The sequence below is a fragment of the Heliangelus exortis genome, chromosome 2, assembly GCF_036169615.1.
Source record: "Heliangelus exortis chromosome 2, bHelExo1.hap1, whole genome shotgun sequence".
Taxonomy (NCBI): domain Eukaryota; kingdom Metazoa; phylum Chordata; class Aves; order Apodiformes; family Trochilidae; genus Heliangelus; species Heliangelus exortis.
The window spans coordinates 143067855-143092950 of NC_092423.1; the positions used below are offsets into that span (position 1 = coordinate 143067855).

Below are 25096 nucleotides of genomic sequence, written 5' to 3' on the forward strand. Positions count from 1 at the left end.
CCAGTGATTGCTTTATGGAGAAGAACATCCCATGCCAGGAGTAATCCAGTCATTTATAAAAGAATCCTTCACAGAGTTCAGTAGCTTCCAGACAGTAAATTATTCTTCTCTCCTCTGGTCCCTATGTCTTCTGCATTGCCTTCACAGCTGGTAGGTCACAAGATACACAGCAATAGCCATAGTGGTGACACAGCATAAGAACTGAGCAATACAAATATTTACCTTGACCCTGTCATAACACAGGGAGAGACATGGAGACATTTGTCAGACATCCTAAGTTCTTCTAATCTTTTTGAGAAATGCAAGAAAAGCCTTGTTGTCTGCTGGGGAAGTCTAGAGTTTTGCCTTTTTATTTTGTGATGTGGAATTCCAGACATATTCAACTGAGATGCAATTAGTCATAAAAATCAACATTTTCATGAGTGATTTCAACATTTTCAACATCATCATGAGTGATTCTCAAGAAAACTTTGCGAGCCTTCTGCAGTGCTGGAGCATGAATGTGTGGCTATGTGTATTCATGGTCTACATACCAGTAAAAACACACTGGTAGTCATTCAGAGACATAAAAGCAGGAGGCAAAAAGAGAAAGAGAAGATCTCTCTGTAACCTCACCTGTGCCTACCAGATCAGGCTCAACAGCTCAGCACTTCTCAGCACCTGGCTGGTTGGAACTGATGGATGCTCCTTGCCAGTGGGTAACACCAGCTCCAGCTCTGCTCCCTGCTGAGGTGCTCAGAACAGGATTCAAGATGTGCTGCTGCTGCATAGTGCAAAGACTGCTGCAGGACACTGTAGGATTCTTTGCTTACCATGAAAAAAAAAAAAGGAGAAATACAACCATTAAGCAAGCAAGCAAACAAACAGAAAGCTATTTTTTTCCCTGGGTAAAAAAAAAAATCTAATCTGATGGAAACAGTATAATAAAACCAAAGCAAAACCAACCAACCAAACAAAAGCTTCCACCCCCCCACCAAAAAAACCCCACCCAAACCAAACAAAAAAACCAAACCAAACAACAAACAAACAAAAAACCTGAAACAAAAAAAAGCAAGAAGAAATTTGCAGAAGAAAACTGTTTTATTGCAGTCTTCACTCTTCAAACATTAGACCTGTGACTGCATCTGCAGCCTCCACTGAACTCACTTTGGGCACAGGTATTTACTGTACAAGTTGTTAGTATTTGTTCGTATTGAAAGGACAAAGAAGAAGCTGCCAGAGGTCACCTAACCAGACAGTGGCAGAGTCCAGCCCATGCCTTAATTTTCCCAAAAATCAAACTGCTGCTCTACCTGCTGTTCTGATAACTTCGGGTAGATGCTTAAAGAAAATCACCAGTAGATTTATTACACTGATGTGTTTTTTTCTTTGTTTGCTTGTTTTGTTTTACCCTCAGGGAGATGCTTAAAGAAAATCATCAGTAGATTAATTGCAAAGATGTGGATTTTTGGTTTTTTTGGTTTGGTTTTTTTGGTTTTTTTTAATGCTCATTCCTATATGCTGGGACTCTCCTACTGAAGGTTCAAACTCTTTTTTTGTCACTTGTTCATCACTATAGCAAAAATTGAATCTGTGAGGTTTATTAGCTTGTGACTTGCAACCAAAAATGAACCATCTGGCAATGCCAAAGATAGAAAGAACAAGAAAGTTTTTCCAATTAGTCAAGAACAAATTAAATGCTAGCAACAAAGAGGTAACCTGCTTCTGTATTTGGGAGCAAGCATGATGATGCATGAAGACTACATGAAGAAGATGAATTACTTTCTGGGTCTTTAATTATTCAAGGAAACATGAAGCAACTCCTTTTGAAATCAGCAGGCATGGATAACTTTGTCTTGGGCATCTTAAAGTGAAGCTGATGCGTTTTTTTTTCCCTGATGTTTCCTTTTAATCTCATGGTATGGGGGAAATTACGGATGACTGGAAAAATGTTCATTCTCTGCCAGAGTTTGCTGAGCACAAATGAGACAAGACACAGATAAGCTGAAAGCCAACCAGCCATCCACATAAAAAAGAGACATATTCATAAATCAACAGTGGGGTTAAAAGCTAGGTCTACAATTAATGACCATTAATGACATTAATATTATAGTAGTTCTTATCTATCAAAATTGATATTTTGCATATGGTGTAAATGGACTCATTAGATTGCATAGACTGAACTAGGTGTTTCAGACTTTTAGTACCACATAATATTGTAAATAAAATATTAAAAAATAAAAATAAAATATGCCCTGTGCAAAATCAAAACATGTTTTTAATTTATTAGAGAACATTAGTTACTTACATATACTTATATTTATTTTATTTTTATGTATTTTTTATGGTATTTAACTGACAGATTTTTTATTTGTTTTTTTTTTTATTGTGTAGATTTTATCAAGAAGTAGATCTTCAAGTGGATTTCACAGACATTGGCCCAAAACCTTTCAAGTTTTTATCAGCAACTTTGGGGTTGCATATAGAGTTTCTCAATGACATAAAGACTGGCAGACTAGTAAATTATCCTGTGACTAGGCAATAAGAAGAAGAAAAAAATTTTGTAAGCTAGGATCATTTGTGGTAAATGCAATTGAATAAGATGATACCCACATCCTAGAAGCACAGCTCAAAGCAGAACTAAAGAATGTATTAGATACATAGGTGAATTTTAACCTTAACAATGAGGATGAAGGGAAATGAGATCCCTGATGTGATTATCAGACACACACAGAGGAGGAAATGGCATAAGAGGAGGGATGTGAGTTTTGCCTGGGTTTGTAGCAGTGGTGTGTGATAGAATACTCTATCTTGGCCTGATGACTATGTTGAAAAATTGTACAGGAAACAAAGAAAAGCCACATAAATAAAACTCTGACAGGCTGCAAGAACATATCTCACAATGAAAGGTCTGGCTTCTATGGGTTATTAGAAAATTTGGCTTTTGTAAGTTACAGCTAAGAAGAATGAAGTGCCTCTTGGAGACTTGGAGAATGTACAAAGTAAGAAAAATTGCACAGGAAAAAATGGCTAGAAGGTAAAATAAGACAAGCTCAAGGTAGAGACAAGGTCTGCCAGTCTCCAAAGGGAGATTGATTAGAGCACTGGAATGAATCAGCAAGATGTGCAGTGGCAGCTCAGTCTCCTGCTGTTTCCAGCCATGGGTGGATTCTTTTCAAGATTAACTTTCTATCTTGATACATCTCTACCTGTCACTTGTTTCTTTCCCTTTTCTCCTCTCATCTGAACATGGAGTTAAGGAATGGCTCTCAGAATTCTTTCCAACTGCACATGACAATGTGATGATGTAATATAATTTCCTCTCTGTGGTCCAGATGTGTTAAGGCAGAGACTATGCAGATATACCATATTTATGGGATAATGACAACATTTTCTAAAACGGAACAATTTTTTACTGCTTGTGCTGGGCTCCAAGTCATTACCACATCTTTCAAGCAGTATTTCCCTAACCTTATGATAAGTTGGGTGAATGTGAGGAAGGGTTGCAAGGAATTACTCAAGATCAGTCACTTATACCAAAAGTCCATCACATTTCATTCTGTCTACAAGGAGAGAATATATCATTTACATAATCTAGGGCTGATCTTAGATCAATGCACATCATGATGAGGTTATTCAGCTCTGCTCCATGTGCTCAGACCTGCTGGAGAGGTAGCTGCCAATGGGGCATAATTTTATCCCAATAATGCAGCTGGAAGAAGACTTTGCCTGGTTTCCAGGTGTGAGGTTACAAGTTACAAGTGCATTGTAAGACCAAAAGTTTATGAGTCCGTGTTCAAGTCCCAGGGGCTATTGAGAGAATGGAGTTCTGCCACTGTTTTTAGTGCTGGTTCCTCTCCAGGTATAAATCAGTCTCCTTAAGACACCTTAGGGTGTAAACACCTTCAGTTTAAAAAAAAACACACTGGTAAACATCATCAGTTATAACCTACCTGTAACCTTGAGCCCACCTTAGTGTGAAAATTTGGATTTTGTGACCATCTAAAATTCTTTTGAGCATCATGGCTTTGATGCTACAGGTTATGCATTTCATGCAACAGAAGCAACTTTGGAAATGCAAGATTCTTCGAGGTACTCCAGCTCCTTTATGTTGCTTTGGGAAAGAAGAGAAATTAACTGCTTCAGCTTGCTTTATAGCTGCTTGGTGTCTCTGGGGCAGTGCAAAGGGGGGGTTTATGTATTTTTCTCTTGCAAAGCCTAGATCATGCTAATGGTAGGTCTTAAAATAAATGTCCTCACATGGGAGATGGCAACAGAAACAATCATGCCCAGAAACCTTCTAGAGATTCAGAGCACACAGAGGGGTGATGGGCCTAGAATTAGCTGGAGAAACAAGAACATATATTTTAAGAAATTTTCCAAATAATTTGCCAAAAATCTCACTTCCAGCTAAGAAAGGGTTCAGAATTGCTGCTGGACGTGCAAGGACTAGTACGTGTGTGGTTTAAGGGATAAGCTGTGGAAAAAACTATATCATCAGGTGCTAGATTTGGGACTCACATGCCCATTACAATGCCTTATTCCATGCTGCAAGAGGATTTCACATGATCTAACCAGCCTGCAGCCCAAGATTGTGAAAAGTTTGTGAATGTAAGACATCTGTTTTATCGTTCATGACAATAACTCAAACAGCAGATAATTTACTCCAACATTTTCTTCACCAAGCTTGTCCACAGAAAAGTACAGTGGAAACAGCTATCCCTTAATAAGTACTTGCAGCTCCCAGGAATGTTTACAGGGGAGATGGTCAAAGAAATGTAAGCTTTGGGCTTGTTGGTGTGGATGTGCTGCCATTTTGATTTTTTCTAGAGCAAAACTTTGAAGAAAAGCTGGGAGACGATTCATACACACTAGTGAGTGTCTGAAACCATTTAATATCTTTTAGAATTCCCACACCCCAATATTCAAGGAAAATGGTAGGCATGGATAATTGAGTACAGAGGGTCGATACCTTTTGTTTGATGGCACAACTCTTCCTTTGGCATCTCCTTCTCCAACCCAGTGCAACATTGAAGTTACTCTTCAGTTTGCTCACAGGTGAAGTAAACCTACAATATTTCTTCCTAGTAACCTCATCTTGGTGGTAGATGATCCCAGTTGCCCCAGATTCCAGGCTGGAGGTAAAAAGCATCCTGTGCTGGTAGTAGCTGGCAATTGCATGCATCAGACAGATGGTCTATGAGGATATGCAAGAAGTGGAAAGTAGGTCAGTTACTGAAGATGCATCTAAAAAGAATTGCTGGAGCATAGGTACAAAATGGTCCAAAGAACAGAATGAAATACAACTAGCAAGGGGCATGAAAGGTAACAGAGACATTTCTATTAATAATTCAGCAGAAATATTAGTATTCCATCTTCATCAGAGGAAGACGAAGGAGGAAGCTGGACCTCCACTTAGTGAGAATGGAAAGCTGATGATGCCTGCAGGGCTGAAGTGGGTAATGCCTTTCCTCTATTAGCCTTCACTAAACTGTTATGAGCCAATGAATAATATGTTAGCACCAATGAGTAGGAAGGAAGAATTCAGTCTACAGTAAGCAAAAGGCATGCTGAAGAAGTTCTTTGAAATGACTACTTTTTTGTTTAAATCACAGACCAGATAGTCACTGTCTTGAAGGATGTGTGAGGCTTAAGTGAGGGAGGGGAAGAGGACAGATATAGATCTATTGATGTGGAGGATAAGGAAGAACCAGGGAATTATCAATCAATCAATCAATCAACCAGCATACTTTAAACACCTAAAAAAATGTGGAAACTGAGTGGAAAAAAACTTTTTTGAACACTTTGATGATCAGAAAGAGATTAGCAACATGGAACATATGTTGGTTAAAAACAAATCATGCTTAAAAGAACACTGGATCTGTGACAGATCTCGAGGGTGTGGAAGGCAGAGTACAAACCAAGAAGGTGATGAAACTACTGTGGTGTGATTTGATCTTGACTGTTGTAAAACTTAAGGCATATCTCATGAAATTTGCTCAATTGAGATGAAACCCTGTGATGAGGATAACTATCTGGTAGTAGAGTTATCCTTAGTGAGAGTTATCTGGGCTGGTTTCTTGCAGCCCTGGAGAAACATCTGGAGTGAGGATCTGGGATGTAGCCTAGGATCTTTCAGAATCTTCCTAGGCAAGAGCAGATAAGAGCTACATCTACTGATGACAGAAATCAATGTTTAAAAAGAAAAGATCCTGCATAGATTCTCTGAAATAGTTAATATAGGAATTTAGGATAACAGTAGGCACAGCTGGGTTAGCTCAGGTTCTTCAGATGCAACAACTCTTTGGGTTTTGTTTCAAGGATGAAGGAACAGGATTGATATCCATTTGCCACAGGAAAACTAACACAGGAGAAATAACACAGAGGGGTGGAAATAAAGCCCTGTAGGTTTCTGGTTCTACCAGGCCATATCTGAGAGTGGTTACTGCTGCTGTTGAGATTTTTTTACTATTGTCAACCATTTTATCCCAGCAGATATAACTGATGCTTCAGACATCCTCCCTGTCCTTCTGCAGTGGTGACCAGGCTTGGTTTCCCAGGTGTTAACGTCAGGGTTGTGGCCTCTCAGGTGACCTTGGCAGTCACTCATTGCAGCAGGAGCAACCTGCATATTGGGAATAGATGGCTTCTTGGAGAGGTAATCTAGGGACAAGGGTTAAAAAGAACTAAGTGGGAGGTGGATTCTAGGACCTATAAGGAGGAGGTCTCTGTCTAGTCCCAGTGCTAGTCCTGGTTTTTGTCACCTCAAAGATTACAAGGAGAGCAAGAAATTATGTCTGAGCAAAGAGTGGGAGAACTGGGGAAGGAGAGAAGGCTGCAGTGGAGATATGCTTATTATCATTAAACCAGTTAAATGCTGCAAAGAAGAGGAAAGAGATGATTTCTCCAGTGTGCCCAAGGAACAGTGGACTAACACAGCAGCCAAGAAGATCTGAGATAGATGTTAGGTTTAAGTCTCTAGCCTGGAGGACAGTGAAGTTCTGGAATAGGTTGCTGCAGGCTGGGTAGGGAGAATCAGTCTTGCTCCCTGAAGACAACTTTAGACAAAGGTTTGTCAGGAAGAATTTTGTTAGTCCAGTTTTTTACCTAGGGACAAGAGAGATTTGATAGGACCCTTTTCCTTTGCCTCCCTCTCCATCCCATTTCCCTTCTTCAGTTCCTGAGTCTGCTCACCGGTGGCTCAGGACACTGACCTTTCTCTCAGCTCAGGTCTTTCTCTGCCCTGAAATATCATAAGCCTGGTGTCCTGGGGCAGGAGAGAGGCCTTGGTGGCTCCCACCCAAGGAGATCCCTTGCCAGGAGCTGTGCTCCATCACTAATACTGAAGTATTCAGGCCCTTTACATCACACGGGTGGACAATTTCCCCAGGCACATTCCAAGGACCCTGACAGAGCACATGGTGAATAAACACATTAAAGATGTCCTAAGCTGTTCACCCTACTTGTAGTCTCAGCAGCCACTCTGAGGCCTCAAATGGTTCAGAGATTAGTCTTTCTAGGGTGCCTCTGGGAGGTGACACAAGGTGAGAACAACAGCCCTCACTGTGTAAAGAAGGAGATGGCTTCCCTGGGAAACTCCTCATCATTATGTCCTAAACCAGCTTCAAGTAACTGAAAAGAAAGGAAAATATCTTCTCAAGGGCATTTTGATGGGGCAAGCTGTGTATTTTCCTGGCTCCGTGATGAATCCTGCTCTGTGAGGTGCTGGGACTGCAGCACACTAGTCCCTCAAGGACTGCCACCAGGAACCAGAGATGTTGTGCCAGAGAAATGCATTTGAAAAAGCAAACAGACAAACACTGCAAAAGAAAGCAGAAAGAGCTTTCCAAAGGAAGACAGAACTTAGTGGGCAGAACTAACCATTTTTGCTCAATTTTGCTCAGTTTCCTTCTTTAAAACTGAACGCTTGCATTTATTCTGAAAGGTGTTCCTGTGGGATGCCCCAAAGGACAATCTGAGATGTGGGGATCATTTTGTGATGGACCAAACAGAATTTGGTAAGTCAGAGTGAGTGGGAGTAATGAAAAACTTGCACGGAGCTGAAAGACCCTGTGGGATCCATGGGAGATCTTCACTGCAGCTAAGCTGTTCCCACTGTATTGCATCATGAATGTGCTACTCAGGAATTGAAACTGTGTTATGATAGGCCCTAAGCAACTGTCCTTGACTCTGCAGACATAAAGACTGCACTTGTGATCCGGTGGAAAGGAACAACAAAATCAAAAAAGATGCTGGAGTGGGAAGAGAATGAGAAAGGCCCTTTGACTGAGTGGAATCAGGCTCCAAAGTCTTTGTCCCATGATATCCTCGGGATATCATGCAAGTCGGTTCCTTAGGGACTTCTAAGTCAGCAAACTTCTCCCTTGCCCAGTAAGGGAATGGGTAACATGATAACACTATGGCAGAAAATTAGTTTATGGAACATTGCATAGAATTTTCATTTTTGGCATCTAATGGTGCTATTTATGTCAAACTGAGTTTCAACTTACAAATAAGAGGTGCAACCATCTCAGCAAAACTGGATGTTTTTAAGGGCTGATGGATGTATAAGATGTGTTTTTAGCTTTCAGGGGTTTTTTAAGGAAAATGAGCTGGCCACAGTTTTGCTAATTGTAGGTGGTATAGGATTTACCATCTGTGTATTTTTCTGATGACCCAGAAATAACTAGGGCAGCACAGTGCTCCAGATACCACACAATGATCTTGTCCTCTTCCTTCCCTCCTTTGTGTTCTGTCTATATCACACAGTGTCCTAGAACATGTTCTCTTTGTCCAAATTCCCTTTGGAAAGCCTGTTCTGGGTGAACATGTGCAGCCCAGCAGTTACTCAGGGACTCAATAATCTTAGGCGTGATTAAAGGGAGATGGACCAAAGCCATGTTAAAGGGAAGAAGTACTGCCAGAACCCATTAAACAATTTAATTACTTGATGAAGAAGTATTCAAGATCAATTCATGATCAAGAAGTTTTCAATCAGCTGCTGTTTTTCCACCAGCCTTTCCTCTGAGTGTGTGGGCTCAGGCCCTTGTTCCAGCCTATCCTTCTCCCATCCCTCAGGTGGAACACAAGATTATACCATCCTGTCTGCTCCAAAACACTGTCAGGAGGAAGAAGAAGGAAAAATAAGCCCAGAAAGGAACAGTTATTACTTTATGTGGTCTCCTCAAGTCCAGGAGAGTGTAGAAAGTTTTATCATGATAGGTAGCATTGGATCAAAGGTGGACATGGATGTCAAACATCAGAGCTTGGGGCAGTGACCTGCTCTAGAACCCTGGGTGTGATACACCACCTCTCATGACCCACTCCCTTTTTTTTGCCTTGGGATTGTGTCTTTTGGGTTGGCAAACAACAGGATTCCAAAAAAAATCAGGAAACAAAATCATAATGCTCCTGGTTTTCTAAAACTGATAAAAAATTCTTGCAGGCATTGTGCTGAACACCCTCCAGGGTATGGAGAAGTAGATTATCTTCATTATAATATTTTTTAAAGGCTTCAGATTCCATTATTAATGGTCATACAAACATATATCTCCTGAATGTTCTCCATAGCTGAGACTGCCTTCTGCAGAGGTCACTAAGCCAGCACATATCAGACCCTCAGTTTACTCAACCTCTTGTGGCAGTCACTCTATATCCACTGGAAGGTGGCTGTATCATTGCACTTTGAAAGAGTCCAGGGATGATTCCTGATGGACATAGTATTTTACTTCCTAAGATGGTAATGTCAAAGTGGAGACCTTTGTTTTCACCATTTTTGTTTTTATAACTGAGACTACATTCAGGAAAAAAAATATTGGCATGGACTGAGAGGAGAGGAAACCTAAAATGCTGTTTGTAAGGAAAAAAAATAAAAAGATGAGAACTTGAGAGCATGTAGAGAGTATGTGCTTCAAATAGCAGTGTTTTTGTGAGCACTACATCAATAAAGCCACTTTCCTCACCAGTTTGTGCCTTGTGGCTGACTGCAAACTCCAGCTGAAGTTATTTTCCTGCAGCCAGTCTTCTGAGAGGTCTCAGCTGTGGGGCTTCTCTGGCCTCTAATAGATTGAGAGTAAATACTCTGCTTTCCCAACAGTGTGACGTGCCCATGGCTTTTCTCTTCTTCCTTATTGCTTCCTTTGAAAGAATGCTCAGGAATGTGATTGTTGGTGAGTTATCTCTTTTCCTGTCAAGTCTGGCTTGTTCTTGGCCAAGATGCTCAAAACATTTTTGTGAAGGGACACAGGCAGACAAACAGACATGAACATATACAAAGCAATTGCATAAGCTCCATTTCCCCAGAAAACAGAGGCTGAAAGAAAAATGTTTGCTAACCTAATACCAAAGGAAACTTTGAATAAGAAGTTACCAGGATTAGAATGTAGAATTTAGATATTAAAGCCATAGAAGGAAAATTGGTCTTTGAATATTTCGTGTTTAAACCAGGTTTGCTCTCTTGGACATCTGTTCATAACTTTTATAAATAACTCATAAGGTTTCTTGCTTATTTTCTTTAACATTTTAAAATCAACACAGGAGCTAGAAGAATAAATCTACTTTCCATCCAATAAAGAAGCTCATCCAAGATGGGAGATAGTTCTATATTTTATAGCCTTCATTATTTCACACTCACCTGCATAGGCCAGAAACTGTGGAAATCAGATATTCACCTATGTTGAAGTGCGGTTGGCTGGGCACCCAGATGCTTGATGTTATCAAGAGTCATCTAAACCAAAAGTTTTCTTACTCTTGTTTCTAGAGCCTCCTAGATATTTCAAAAGGGCAAAGCTGCTGTAACTGTCCTTCCTGTCACCTAAGTAGTAGTAACAACAATAATAGATGGTGCAGTTTAACTTCCTGACCTCCCTTTCCATTCCAGTATGTGCCTTTAGAACAGGTGAAGTTCTCATCCTTCCTGATGACTGCAGCCCCAGTGGGACCTCTACAATTCAGCAGGCAAATCCTGCATGGAAGGGGTGTTTTCTCCATCCTGCTGGCATGGATGAAGGCAGAAACAAGGGCACTCTGATAGAAAATTTACACAGCTACTTGTTTGGCTTGTTTAAAAGCCAGATTCATGATTCAGCCTTTATCTTTTATGAGCTGAGAAAGGTGCTTTTTTTCCCTTTGGACCTGTAGGCAGACTCTGATCACACTTATTACAGGGTAAATCTGCTACAGGCAAGGAGCTATTTCTGCCACATGTTTACAAGAATGAGCAGCGTCCATCCTCCCTCAGCACTCTCAGTGGTCCCTGTGTTCTTTGGCCAGCTACAGCCCTCAGTAAAAGTGTCAGGCATATCAAACAGCATAAAATAAATCAATCAATTTCCCAGTTTACTTAGTCTAAACTGACTATAAAATGGAGGAATATTGAGAGACTTCTTATGCAGCCAAGAAGCCTAAGGGATCTATTGAGGAAGGAGTGATATTAAAGAGGTAGGCTAACAGAACCAGAGCTATTTGCACTGGAACATGCTACATGCTACATGTTCCCAGTTCACTGTGGATGGCATGACTGCAGGGTGAGGGGTAGTTGCATTTGCAGACATAATGTTCATGGAAGATGAAAGGTAAGGAAACAAAAGTTGCTAAACTGTAAAATTGCTTCAAGGTCCAGAAAACCAATTAGACACCAAGACTTAAAAACAATGTGGCTTCCTTCTTTTATTGACAAGAAGAGTCAGTGATGATTTACTAAACCCTTGCATATTTCTGTGTTGGAGGAAGGTACTGAATTCTCATCAGCCAAGCAGACTTTGGCAGAAAAATGGAACTAGCAAACTCAGCCTGAAAATAAGGCACAAAATTTTAATAGTGAATGTAACTGAACTCACCAAAACATGAAGTGGATTTTCCACCATTTGAAGATCTTAAATTGAATTTAAGGCTTTGAACTATATGAGCAAGTGTCTTTAGAGCCTCTATTGAGGTCAGTAAAAGACTTCCCAGGATGACCCCAGGTTGATACAGGATTGCAATGATCTCTTTTAGCATTGCCATCCTGAGAGAAAAATAAGACCCCACAGAAGTAGAAGCCAAGACATGGGTTGCTGCCATCACTGTGTTAAAGAAGAGTCTAAATGTCCCTGTCACTTGAGACTTAGTGAAATAGTCTCATACCAAATCACACCTGTAAGTGCACTGATGTGTCATATGAGAAAGGCTGCTGAGGGAGATAGATGGCAGGAGATGAACCCCTGCCCTGAAACTTCATGGTCCTTGCCTCATCCAAGCTAAGACAGTGCCTGGTTTATGGTCACCACATGACAAACTCCCATGACCAACATGAGATGATCTGCAGGGCTGCAAGCATCCAGATGTCCATATATCAAAGCCTCCATCCTTGCTGACACACTTGACCACAGCATTAGCTAAGGAATTCACGGAGGGGACTGAAATATGCAGGGGAAATAGTCAAAAGATAACCAAATATTTCTGGAAAAAACCTCAAACCAAGCACAGTCCCATTTCTGGTGTAATTTATAAACTTTTATTTCTCTTGATTTTGGAGTCTGATAAGCCAGGAGTTCTTCCACTTGCAAAGCTACTTTTTTCTAGGCCTGCTAACATCTCCCCTTCAGCTCCAGGCCAGCAAGCACAACTTGTACAAGGTATTATTTGCCCACTTTACAGCTGAGCCTATTACCTCAGGGAGATCCTTATATTTTTTTTTTTTAAAGCCTTATATCTTTTTTTTAAAAGACTCACTCAGGTCAAAGGAATTGGACTCTCAAAAGATTCCAAAGCTTCCTTCCTTCACAAAGTATTCAGTGATTTGGAACCCAAAGGCAGACACTGAGTGGTAGCCAGCTGCAGATAAAACACCACCCAGGTGACATGATGATAGGAGGTGATAGCAGGCTCCTTTCTGGATTCCTCAGCAGAGGAAGTTTCCCTGTGACTGAATATTGCTGGTGTATGGGGTAAGATATGTGCTGGTGACAGTGGGGTGAGAGAGAAATATTGAAATAGAGAGATGGAATGAATGAATGGAGGAGGAAGTGAGGAAAGAGAGGGAAGGACATAGAGGAAGGAGAACAGAAATAGCCCTGGAGAGACCTGACAAACAACACAATCCCCAAGCAAGTCTTCAGCATGGTGTGTGCTGGGAAGGGGCCATGGTAGGGATGAAAGTGTTGGAGGAGGAAGACAGAAAGTGGCACTTCCTCTGGTTTGTGGCCAAGCTCTGGCTGAATTGTTTCCCAGGGCAGCCAGGTGTCCAGACTGTGATGCAAAAAGTCTGATCCTTTTAGAGCTTCCTGGTCCAGCTGGAGTGAAACCATTAAATTGTCCATGTCAAATCACATAGCACTAAGTGATGGAAGTTGCTCAGGGAATGTGCTGCTGGATACAGCTTTCTTTCTCTCCCCTGCCCACCTGCTGTCAGCATCCAGCTGTGCCATGTGGGGGGGGGGAAAACCCCACCTGGAGGTCTGGGATGGCTGCTGGGGGGTCTGAGTGTGCTTTCTGCCAACCTGACTTGACACACGTGAGCAGCCAAGCCTGAGCAGAGGTTAAGGCACCATCTCAGTTCTAGTTTGGCCGCTGGAGTTTTCACCCACCCATTACTGCCCAGTCGGGCACTCCAAGCAGGAGGGTTTGCCTGCTTCCATAGTTGCCTACTTATATGCTTATATGTCTGCCTATTTATATGCTTGTTATACTTTGACACCACTTTTGGCCCATAAACTGACTCTTTCTTGGATTTAAGATGTGTACAGCTGTTTAATTTGCTTATTCTTCCCTCTGCAAACAGTCATTTGACTAATACTATTCTATTTCAATTTAAGGACAACAGAAACTTTTAAATCTTTGAAGTTCAGTTTTAAAGGCATGAGGAAAAATAACATGCTTGTGCCTAAGTAAAGGAAGAAAAAGAAATCAGAGATGACCCAGACAAAATTAAGGTATATATTATCAAGGATACAGGTGATCAGAGAGTTTAGCTCTGCTCAGGGTGGGTTTTGCACTCCCATGTATCTAGGCAGTATTTGTTTTGCCCATTGCTGCTGAATGAACTCCACCAAAGCCAAGGAAGGGATGTGTAGCATGGCAGAGGGGACAGGGGATCAGTGTGTCCTGCCTTTTGTTTCCCATGTGGGTTGCTCTGTAAGGAGCAAGGTCTCAAGGGAGCCAGCACTCTGATTCCTGTGTATGCACTCACAGGACAAATGTCCAAGTGAAGCCACTCTTTTTATCAGATTAGGTAAATCTAACATATGTACATATTTGTATACATCTTGGGTCATTAGTCACAATCAGTGAAGCCAGCTCAAACATTGCACGCTGTACTAGCTAAATCACAAGGCTGAATGCCATGAGCAGCAATAGGGGTAAGCTCTGAACATTACAGTGCAGGCTCAAATCACAGCAGGATGGATCAAGGAGCTGCAGCTTTCCCTTTAAGAGCCCTTTGGCTAACGGCGATGCTCTGAAATGCAGGAGGTGGGACAACACCACACACAAAAATGAAGAAGTGAAGGCAGGAAAAGTTTCTCCAGAGGAAAAATGTAGGGCTTGTCCTTCACCCTGACGTCAGATCTGTCTTTAATAAAACCCCCAAAGAGCCACGAGAAAAAGGCAGAGTTCCTAGGCTAGGTTGCCAGTTCATGATTGCTCTGCATTCCCCAAAGTGGTGTTTTTGTTCAAAACGGCTCTAAGTCTGGGTTCAATCAATGTATTTAATCCCGGCTTCCAGGGATGTGGTGGCTTTTGCCCTGGATTCTAGCAACAAGCAGCATTTTGCAGGTGAGTTGGAAACGGCAGGACTGACTTGTGTTCTGCAAACACACTTAGGTTTAATGAACGGTGGGCTGAGAGAACTGAGTCTGGTGCATATGGGAAGGTGGGCACTGGTGGGCACTGGGAACGGGGAAATGTGAGAGTGAGAAGGGAAAGGTGAGCTGCGGGGGAATGGAGAGGACAGAAAGGAGAAAGGTAAGGGTGCAGAAGTATCTCTGAGGTGAACCCATCTCTGCTCAGCATCCACGTGGATCTGCACAGAAAACTGCATTGTAGTTCGTGGGGTGCCTTTTTGCTTTTTGTTTTTTCCCCCCTTTCTTTTTCTTCCCCACTTTTATAGCTTCTATTTGTATTGTGGAGCAAAAGGATAGAACCCCCATTCCTGCCCGAAGCAGACAGCGTGATGTTGTGCGGGGAGTGGGTTGGAGGGGACAGAGCAGATCCCCGATGGGTGACGGTGCCTGGAGGGACCGAAACGCAGCAGTCCCGGGGTCGGTACCGGTGCGGGACCGCTGCAGGTACCGGTATGAGGCCGGTGCCGCGGGGCCGGCGGAGGAGGAGGGGTTTGTTTCCTCCCATCCTGATCTCCGTAGCTGCCCGGTCCACGCAGGCAGCAGCCGCGTTCCTTCCTTCCCTTCCCCTTTGGAAAAACCTGTACGGGAAAGCCGCTCCGGTCCGAAGGTGCTTTTCCGGTTGTGCTTTTCCTTTCCCGGTGGGTGCTTAATTCCCGGGGGAAAGAGATGGTTGTTGAGAGCTGTCGTGTTTCGGAGGGTGACGGTCCCGGCAGGGAGGCGGGAGGGTGCCTGTCCCCAGGGGAAGAGCGACCGAGCGGCAGAGCCGGGACCTGGGATGTCCCTCACCCCCTGGTGTCCTCATCCCTGGTGGAAACCGTGGATTCCGAGATCAGGGAGCCCTGGGGATCCCAAGAGAGGTGCAGAGGGTGGTTACGGGGGACCGGACCGGCTTGAGGCTGGGGTATTCCCTGAGCCAGACACGAGAGAGCTGAGCCAGAGCATCGCTGCTGCTGGGAGCTGAGGGGGACATCGGCTGCTGGGCTCAGGGGGGGAGTTTCGCTTTGCAGGGCTATTAGCAGCAGAAGCTGGTTTGTGTGTAGCAGATACAGCCGGGCTTTACAGCAAGAAAGCAGCAGGAATTGTAGGGTGCACCAGGCACACCTGTGCAGATGGAGGAGCGATAAGTCCCGTGTGAATGGACTTATGGAGATGGACTGATAGTGGAGCCTCTTCTAGAAACAAAATATAAAGCAAAACTAAAACCAACCAAACAAAATAAACCTCTTGGGGTCTCTGAGATGAGGTTGATTCTTACCTCAGTTGAGGAAGTTTTTGTTGAGCAACTAAAAAGTCACACAGAGAGAGGGCAAGCCTCCTCCCTCCCCGCCCCCCCCTCCCCCCCCCCCAGCAATGTTAACCAGAGCAGAGCTGTGTGAGCCTTGGAAATTTTGCAGCAGTTGTCCTGTGTTGCCTTGATTTCAAAGTTTTTGTGAAAAAAGCTTCTGTAGCATGAAAATATGTGTGAGTGCATGCACACACATGTGCCTGCTGTGTGGTGAGTAAGTAAGTGCAATCAAAATATTGCTGGGAGCATTTTTGGTCTAAAGAATATCTAAAGTGTTTGGAAGAGTATACAGAACAGCCTACAAAGAGTCCCGGGTCTTGGCTGTTTCAGTTTAAGCTCTCTGTGAAAGGGAGCAGGTCTCTGTGTCTCTCTGAAGCATCCCAGGGGCACTCTCACCTCCTGGACACACCTTTGGAGTTGGACTTTATAAGGTTTGTGCTTACAAACCATTGAGTAGGATGATTTCTCTCCAATAATGACTTGGCTCTCTGTGGGTCTTCTGCATATCTGAACTGGGATGAGATGGAAGACTGGTAGGCTGACAAAGGGTAGATATCTATCTGGCATACCTAAGGGAGTGGGGGAATGGGGATGAGCAGATTGTGTAGCATGGAGGGATGAGAGAGGCTGGAGAAAGCAACTGGGAGGCAGCATTAGTCAATGTAGTACTTAAAGGACTTTTGGAAGAAGAGCAGGCTTAATTTGGCTTGCTTGAAGGGAGTATGAAGGAGCAAGTGATATTGCAGTTGGTGTGGAATATTGTGAATATTTAGCATCGCCACCCTGTTTATGAGAGGTATCTTAGAAAAGTCACACAGGTCTTCTAACAGAAGAGTGCTGATAAAGCTCTGGCACTGCCCGACCTCACTGGGTACATCTTTGATGCACCATGATAACAGTGATAAAGATTTTTGCAACACTGCAGAGGCATCCAGGGAGTGGTAGCATGAGTCCGGTCAGTGTGAACAGGCAAAACCCAGTGGTTCCCCTGGAGACTCATCACTCTTCAGAGAAATAAAGAAATAGGGACAGTGAAAAGTGCTCCACTGGGAAAGAGAAGGGTTGACTATCTGCAGCATAACTGGAATACACATACTTGTTCCAGGGAGAAAGGCAGATGAGTTAACATAGGAAGCTCTGGGAGGTCTCAAAGGGCATTTCAGAAAGCAGCTTTCAGGTTCTGTGTGAGCATCCCCCGTACCCCAGTGCTGCAATAAGCTATAAAGTTATTATTGAGCTTTAAGAATTTTCTCAGCAAGGTTTTCTTTTAGGGCACAACAGGTGATAGGTTTGGGAAGAGAAAAAGAGCTGAGCATAGTTGGAATTTCAGGCATAAGTTTCCAAATATTTCTTGAAGGCTTTTTTGGTTGGTTGGTTGGTTGGTTGGTTGGTTGGTTTGGGGGGGGGGGGTTCATTTGGGTTTTGTTTTTTTTGTTTTTTGGTTTGTTTGTTTGTTTGTTTGTTTGTTCATTTACAACGATATAGAGGTAGAGACTATGGGAGCCCAAGGCCAGCTATCCAACCTGAGATTTCTCAGTGCCTGAATCGTTCCTGAAGCAAGGACTTTAAGGCTGGATGCATTAAACTGCTCATTGTGGAATCAGGACCTTCAGCCTCTGCTTCTGATGACTCCACAGATATGAGACCTCTTGTTCAAATAGGACATAATGTCTCATACCAAGGTGATGGTAACAGAAGAAATTTTGCAATTTGTAGAAAATTAGTAAAAGAGATTCTATAGAAAGAAGAAAAGCTTTGGAGTTTTCTAAAACATTTGAAGTGGAGGAATGGGTGATGTGTGGCTAAGAGGTTAATGTAAACCTGCAGACATTTTTTTAATGGTGCTGGTAAGCAATGGGTCAAAGAGAAAATAGCTTCAACTATTAGGCAGGTATTGACATTTTTATTCAATGTGATGGCAGTCATAGCACACAAACCTCAAGCTTTTGGTTTTAATGAGAGGGAAGAAGTGGGCAGATGTTTGCAGACAGTTTTATATAGGCACCAGCTCCTTTGTGAGTGTTCATGCCACTACATAGTTATTGGTTATGACCCAGGTTCAGGCTGCCACAGGCTGTGTGGGAAGTGGTTAGAGAACTGTAATGTGCAGTTTTTCTTTCTCCTTTTTATAAGATTAATTGGCACATACGTAAGGCAAGTAATTCCATTTGTAAAATGTTTGATTTTGGTGGCAGGAAAAAAGTGTTACATATATTTGGGCTCTTCCAGGCAAAACCACATTCTGACCAAACTTGGGGAAAAAAAAAAAAAAAAAAAAAAAGGCAGACTATGGGTTGTTGTATGTATTTATTTATTTGTTTTACTAGCAGTATATATATATATATATATATATATATATATATATATATATATATATTCTAATGCTAAAGGTTCCAGACACCTTTATTCTTGTCTGCAAAAATCTCATGGCTCCCCAGGAGATGTGAGCTGAGGTTTGTCTGTTGAGTGCCCCATAAATGAAGGCTGCAGGCTGCAGGATGCATAATGATGCACAGATAATCTTAGACAGCATAGGTTCAAAAAAACTGATATGACTTGTCCCTCTAATCTTCCCAACATTCCCTGTTGGTTGACTGAATCTGGTTTCAAGAGTCAGGGCCAATACACTTCTCTTTAGAGGGGCTCCTATCCTACACTTTCGTAAACTGCAGATATCAATTAAAATTATTCTGGTTATAGTAGCTGAAGATTCAGCTATAAAAATAAGTACCTTGCAGCTAGGAATCTGGGAGACATAATCCCCATGGGTCTGGCTGCATCAGATGTTGGAATTTCCCAAATCTGGTCTTTTATTTGCCATTGACCCCTCACAAATCCACTTTGAATGAAATCTTTGCCAAGGCAACATCCTGAAGGTAGCACTGGAAGTGCTCCAGATGGTTTGAAGGTTCAGACCCCAGTCTGTTTCTGATGTAGCAAAGACCCCTCCCAAATACACAGACACACACATAGGGGGTTGTTTTGTTTTGGTTTTTTCTGAGAGTAGCAAACTTTTATGAACTTCTTCCTATCAGTGTCTGAATTTGCTTTGATAGCCATCGGCTGCCAGTGTGCAACAGTTTCTTTGTCAGCGTTAACCAAGATAGAGCTGCGACAGGAATTTGCTTCTTCACCCCCCCTTGGATTTGTGCCACTGCCCCCTCAGTGCCTGTTTGTGTCCCCTTGGGCGGGTCCTGTCCCCATTCCACACTGCAGGGTGAGTGCTCTGCTAGTGGGGCTTCTCCAAGGAAAGGCATTAGTTAAAAATCATAACTGTGGGTTTGAGCAAAAGTATAACATTGAAATTATTCTGCTGCGTGTTTGTCCTTTGAAAGAGTTGTGCATGTGTAGCTTTTCCTGCCTTTCCCAGGTGCTAGGAAAAGGCACTGGTCAAAACTTTCAGAACTTTCAAACCTCCACACCCACTAGAGACATTTGATTTATTTCTTCAGAAGCTCTGGGCTCCCACGTCAGGATGTTACGAGTTGCTTTAGGATCTTTCCAGTGCTCAGCTTACTGAGAACTACTCTTTTTGGATGGCCTCAGTGTCTCAGAGGGATCTTGAACATTCCTGTCTGGACAGCCCTGGCTGTCATGCATAAGTGGAAATGAAGCTGTTTAAAAATAAATAATAATAATAAAAAAAGAAATGTATCATGTATGTGAACATTGGCAACTGTGGCCTGGCAAAAACTGAATGTCCACAACTTCAGCTGAAGATACATTTGAGTATCAAGTCTGACCATGTTGTGGGCCAGAAAACAGGGTGAGGTTCCCTCTCTCTTTCAGATTTAAGGTTGTTACCAGGAGGTGCAGGTAGGCACCCTGGATTAAGATGTTTTGCCTAGTTCTCTGTTTGCTTTCTTATAATATTATTAAACCATTCTCATTCTTAGTGTGCTTATGTTAAAAGCAAAAATTTCTTTTAAACAGAAACTTGGATTGACATCTGTCAGCTTGGCAGTGATTGGCCCAAAAAAAGTCTGTGCTTTTGTTTTCTTTCTGTGTCCTGATGTCCACCAAGAATTCAGATCCAGGTTCTTGGACTGGGCTTACAACACCTTATTTGCCCATCACTCCCTTTTCTAAATTTTGTCCCACCCAGGACCCAGGTAACTCTATCCTGAGTTACCTTTAGTCTCCCATTACTGCAATTTGTCTGGGAATCACAGGGTTTTGGATTTACAGATTTGTTCCTGGGTCAAGGGACTCTGTGCAGATGCTCTCTGGTGCTGCTCTGGGTATCCCAGCTGTAGGTGAGGATCACTGCTTCTCCTGAACTCTGGTGGTCCAGAGCTGAAACCAAAGATGTTTTCCTGTTGGCTGCTGCTTATTCTGGCATCCTAAGTGAAGCTTCTGTAGTCCTCATAATCTCTTGTGCCTTCTAATAGACTGCTGGTGGGCTTTAAATTGTCATCCTTGCATCTGGCCTTGGTGCAGGAAAATAGAAGGGAGAAAGGGCACTGTTACCTCTGCTCTACATACAAATAATTCTTCTTGTAGATGGGAAAGATAAAGAGAGCCTTTTAGGCTGAAACAGCTGTGGAAGAAGATAACACTTAAGCTAAGCTTTGCAGAACAATTTAAATACTGAATTTCTAATACTTGGGTTGGTAATGCATTCCAGGACTGTGTGGTCATCTCTGTGTTCTCTTTCTCAATAGCTCCCACGTTGTCCTTCTGGTTTATTAGTCTGGGTCTGTCATTCTACTTAACCTAGAAAGCAAATGAGAGATGAGCAAGTCAGAAGGCCAAGTTGCATGGACTCCAGGATGGTGTGCAATGAGCCCAAACAGAAACCTTAGAGGTATTTGCAGAAATAATTGTGGGCTCATGCATCATCCATGGAAGGCTGAGTCACCTGGATCCTGATGTTGCTGGACATGTGTCCAGTTTGCTGTCATGGAGCAGTTCCAGCCTTGCAAAAGGTCCTTTTCCTAGGAGTTTGCCTTGCAGATTCAGGAGTTATAAGAAATGTCTCATGCTCGGTGATAAAGCAGCATAGGAAGGTCACTTGGTCCAGAATTTCACTGATGCTCAGATGAAGAGAACCCACAATTTCTGTAATGACTTGGCTGATTTTATACCTTTTTCAGAGCTGAAATGAACTCCTTCAACTCAAGGTGAAGCTGTTCTTTCCCATAGCATACTGAAATTGTTTCCAGTGAAAGGCTTCCAGGTGGATATAAAACATTGGTTTTATTGTTACATCTCTAGCATGCACCTGTCTGGCTTTGACTGAGGTAATGGCTACATTAGATTTAGAAACATGGAACTGCTCTATGTAGTATCTGTATATAATGGAAACAACACAATAAAGTCAGTAGTAGTGAGCAACTTTGTAGTTCTGTACAATACCTCATTCAAAACTTGCCATGTGCCACCAGGAACAATGTAACCTACGTGGTCTTAAAAATTTCAACCAAAACTACTCTGGATGACTCAGGGTTGGGTGGTTGGTTTGCTTGTTTGTTTTGTTTGTTTTAATTCTTGTAGAAAGTAGCCACTTTTTTAGCTACATGTGCACTTGCTCCTTTCCAAAAATTCACAAAGGCAGCTCAAGCTTCAATTTCTGTGTGGTTTAAAAGTTTTGATTCCTTTCCAGGGTCTACCAGCTTTCCAGACTGCCATCTTGCTGCCATTTTTGGTGTTTTCTTATTGAAGCATTTTGAATAACAAGAGGGAGCAAGATGAATGGGGGCTTGTTTCGTTCTCTTTCTGAAGATTTCTCTCCCTACAGAAATGTTTGGTCTGTGCCAGGGTCATCATACAAAAAAAAAGAAGGGATCATGGCTTCACTGAAACACAGTTTGGTACCTTTTGGGGACACCACTGATCACCTGAAGCAGGGACTCTGGTGAACTTGTTTTACTCCATGAAGGAGCCACTGGGCAGCTCGTTTACCAGGGCTCTGTAGAGACTCCAAAACTTCCTGCAAAATGCCATTATTGTCTTAAAACATCTTCTGACTGGGCTCTAAATACTTGTGTGACTGCCACTGTCATGTCTGCTGAATGGGGTCCTTTGCATTCTCCTATTGATGGGGCAAGAAATCCCTCTTCATCCGTGTTTTTTGGAGTTGTGTATCCTCCTTTTTTAGGGGGGGTGGTGGAAATCCACCAAAATATTCCTGTATGTGTCTGATGGGCAAGTAGGCTATGGCTCACATTTATGATCACCAGCTTATATCTGCTGGGACAAAGGGAACTTTCTGGGCTGATAAGAAGGCAAAGACACCAAAAGCCATATGGGGGAAATCAAGCACTCCTCCCAGTGGCTGGCACTTGTACTTGGCTGCCCACAGGCTACTAATTCCCTGGGTTTAGAGTAACAGCTGGGTCATTTTAGCTGTTTAGCAAGGAAGGAACAAACCACAAAAGCTGCAGCCAGTGCTGAGAATCTACAAGTGGATTACACTATAAAAATCTTTGGTTACTTTTTTATGAAGAGAAAAAAATGGGAGGAAAATTAATTGGGAAAATATCCAGGTTCCATTAACTAGTTTGGCTATTCAGCAGGTGATTTATCTGTAAGCACTGCCAGCAGTATTTCCTGCTGGATCTTGGTCTTGGAGGACTAGGTCGTACCCCTAGAGTCTCTGTGTGTGGGCTGGTACACATTGATACCAGAGGATGAGGGCAAATTTAGTTGCCTTCCGTCTGTGAGTTTATCTTCTACACTGGAGCCTCGGTGTTGCAAATACCATAGTTAAATATATAAGGAAATATTTATGGAGATAATTAACTATTATTTTCACTGTTTTATTAGAGTGCCAAGTGTACATTTTTATAATTACATTTAAAAAATATATGCAGGTCAGAGAAGCAGCAAGCTGATGCTGATGAGGTAGTGGATTTCTGGGGGTCACTTGACTTATTGTTCCATATTTTATTTCAAATCCCAGACTAAGCTTCCTCAGTTCCCCAAAGGGGTTGTGTAACTGTGCTGGTGCAGGTTGGTGAATTCCTCACCCACCAGAGGTGCCAGGGTATGGGTGAGCTCCTGAGCTTGCAGTGGAACAGTGCATTACGTGCCTGGTTTCAGTCTCAGATAGATGCTTCTGCTTCTTAAGATTATAGAGTTAATTCGGTGTAGTTGGCATCTATGTATATCTATATATATATGCAGATACCCACATCTCCACTGTATTTTTGTTTTTTGTCAGTTATTCCATAAGTAACATATAGACAGCCTGTTTGCACTCAAAGAGATGCTTGTGCTACATTTTTTACTCTGTCTCCCCACCTCTTCCCAGCAATATGAAAATGCTTTCCAGAGTATCATCTGGGAAGCTGGAGCATTTGATTAGAGGAATAAATGGATATTACAGCAGCACAGTTGAGATCCCATTAGAACCTCTGCATCCTTGATGACTGTACCATTTTATAGAGGAGTAATTAAAGAATTGCATTTGTCTTACTCCCATGTGACTGTACGACCATAAAGGTGTTGATCCTGGTTTTATTGTTCACCCTGTAAAATACAGAGACAGCTTGCTTAGAAAAACTGCCTCTCCAGTGGGAGCTCTGTGGGTATAAATATTTTGGCTTATCACCTCCCTCCCCAGACACTTCCCAAATGTGGTTTTTCGGGCACAAAAGGTGTCTGCGGAGCAGCCTTGCCCCAGGAGGATGCTCGGAAGAAGCAGGGTGCTGGGCAGGGAGCACCACAGCTTTGTCATTTGTGCACCAACACTGCCCTCACGTGTCTGGGAATCAGGCTGGGAGGAGGCTCTGAGCACAGCTCCACTCCTGCTTGGCTTGCTGAAGGCTCCAGGCAGCCAACACCAGTTATTCAGAGACAAGCAAAAATGTCAGATTCCATATAATTAGAAATTCATCTTTATCTTCCTGGAGACAGAGCACATAGCTGGTGTCCTCCTCTCTGTATGAAGGCAGCAGTGTTAACTGTTGAGTTTCCAGCTCAGGGTTTTTCAGGATGGGGAAGTGGCAGTGTTTGCACATGTCTAAGCATGATGTCTAAGCATGATGTCTAAGCATCTTTCTCCTTGTGAGCTGCTAAAGCCCTTTTGTGCCATGGTGCAGGATTCTCCATGTCAGTGGGTTGTGGTGGAACTGTAGCAATAGCTTGGTCTGGGTATGTCTTATGTTTGTTTGTTGTTTTTTTTTTAATATATATTTTGTTTTATTTTACACTGTTCCTGGTGTCAGCAAGTTTCTGAATCAGAAATGAGAATTTAATCACCTAGTTGCTTTAGACCTAATAAAGCAGATGTCATAGCTGCATGCAAACAAGGGTGAATCATGTGTGAAGGACCCATTTCATCACTTTGTACAGACACCTCAATCCATACGTTGCTGGTCACTACTAATTTGTTGCCTTTGAAGGTATTGGAGAGGTGAAAAAGTTTTGGCTTTATGCAGGTGCATAAAGGTGCATGTGATGGTTGAAAGTTAAACCACTAAGGAACAGACTTTGCTTAACTAACAGCAGAGTGCAGTGATTTCTTTTTTGCATCCACAAATAACTCAGCAACTTGGTTTATTAGCTGTGTGAGGAGGAGGGATCATGGTATGGTTACAGTGTAGAAACAAGGAATCTAACTGATGCTTTTGTCTCTGCCAGAGGCATCTTCTCTGCCTTTGGGACAGTCCCTTCATCTCTTGGGCCCTGGGCTGAAATAGGGTTATTCAATAATTTCATCCTCATGAGTGGTGCTGCTTTCCATCATAAACAATCTCTCCTAGAAGCAGAACGTGATGTGCTCTGCTTCCTTGTGCAAGTGCCATCTGTGCATTCCCATCTGGAGAGCTGATACCTCTGTGCATGTCAGTCTTCTCATTTACTCCTTGCACCAGTTATTTTAGGTTCCTTCTCTTTTTTACCAAAGCCCTGAATTTCAGTTCTCTTTCCACTGACAGCAGGGGCAGGAAGATTCATTCTCCAGCACAATACATCATTTTCCTGTACTAATAACTTCACTCATTTTTTCTTCATGAATTTGTGCCAGGAGGTGCTCTTGTTTCCTGGTGTGTAATTTCCACTGTATTTA

The 25096-nt window shown here is 42.6% G+C and overlaps 1 protein-coding gene across 3 annotated transcripts in view; it reads left to right on the forward strand.

Annotated features, from left to right (window-relative positions):
• Nucleotides 1-14548: 14548 nt before the first annotated feature.
• The window catches only part of CCN4 (cellular communication network factor 4), a 32949-nt gene continuing 22401 nt past the window's right edge, over nt 14549-25096 (forward strand). Inside the window, exon 1 of one of the 3 annotated variants that reach the window (XM_071738423.1) lies at nt 14549-14730. In XM_071738423.1, coding sequence (XP_071594524.1) covers nt 14683-14730 — 48 coding nt within the window. In that variant the 5' untranslated portion in view covers nt 14549-14682. Of the gene's footprint in view, nt 14731-21231; nt 21327-25096 lie in introns of those variants that run through there. The other 2 variants (XM_071738425.1, XM_071738424.1) reach the window with 2 other exon arrangements.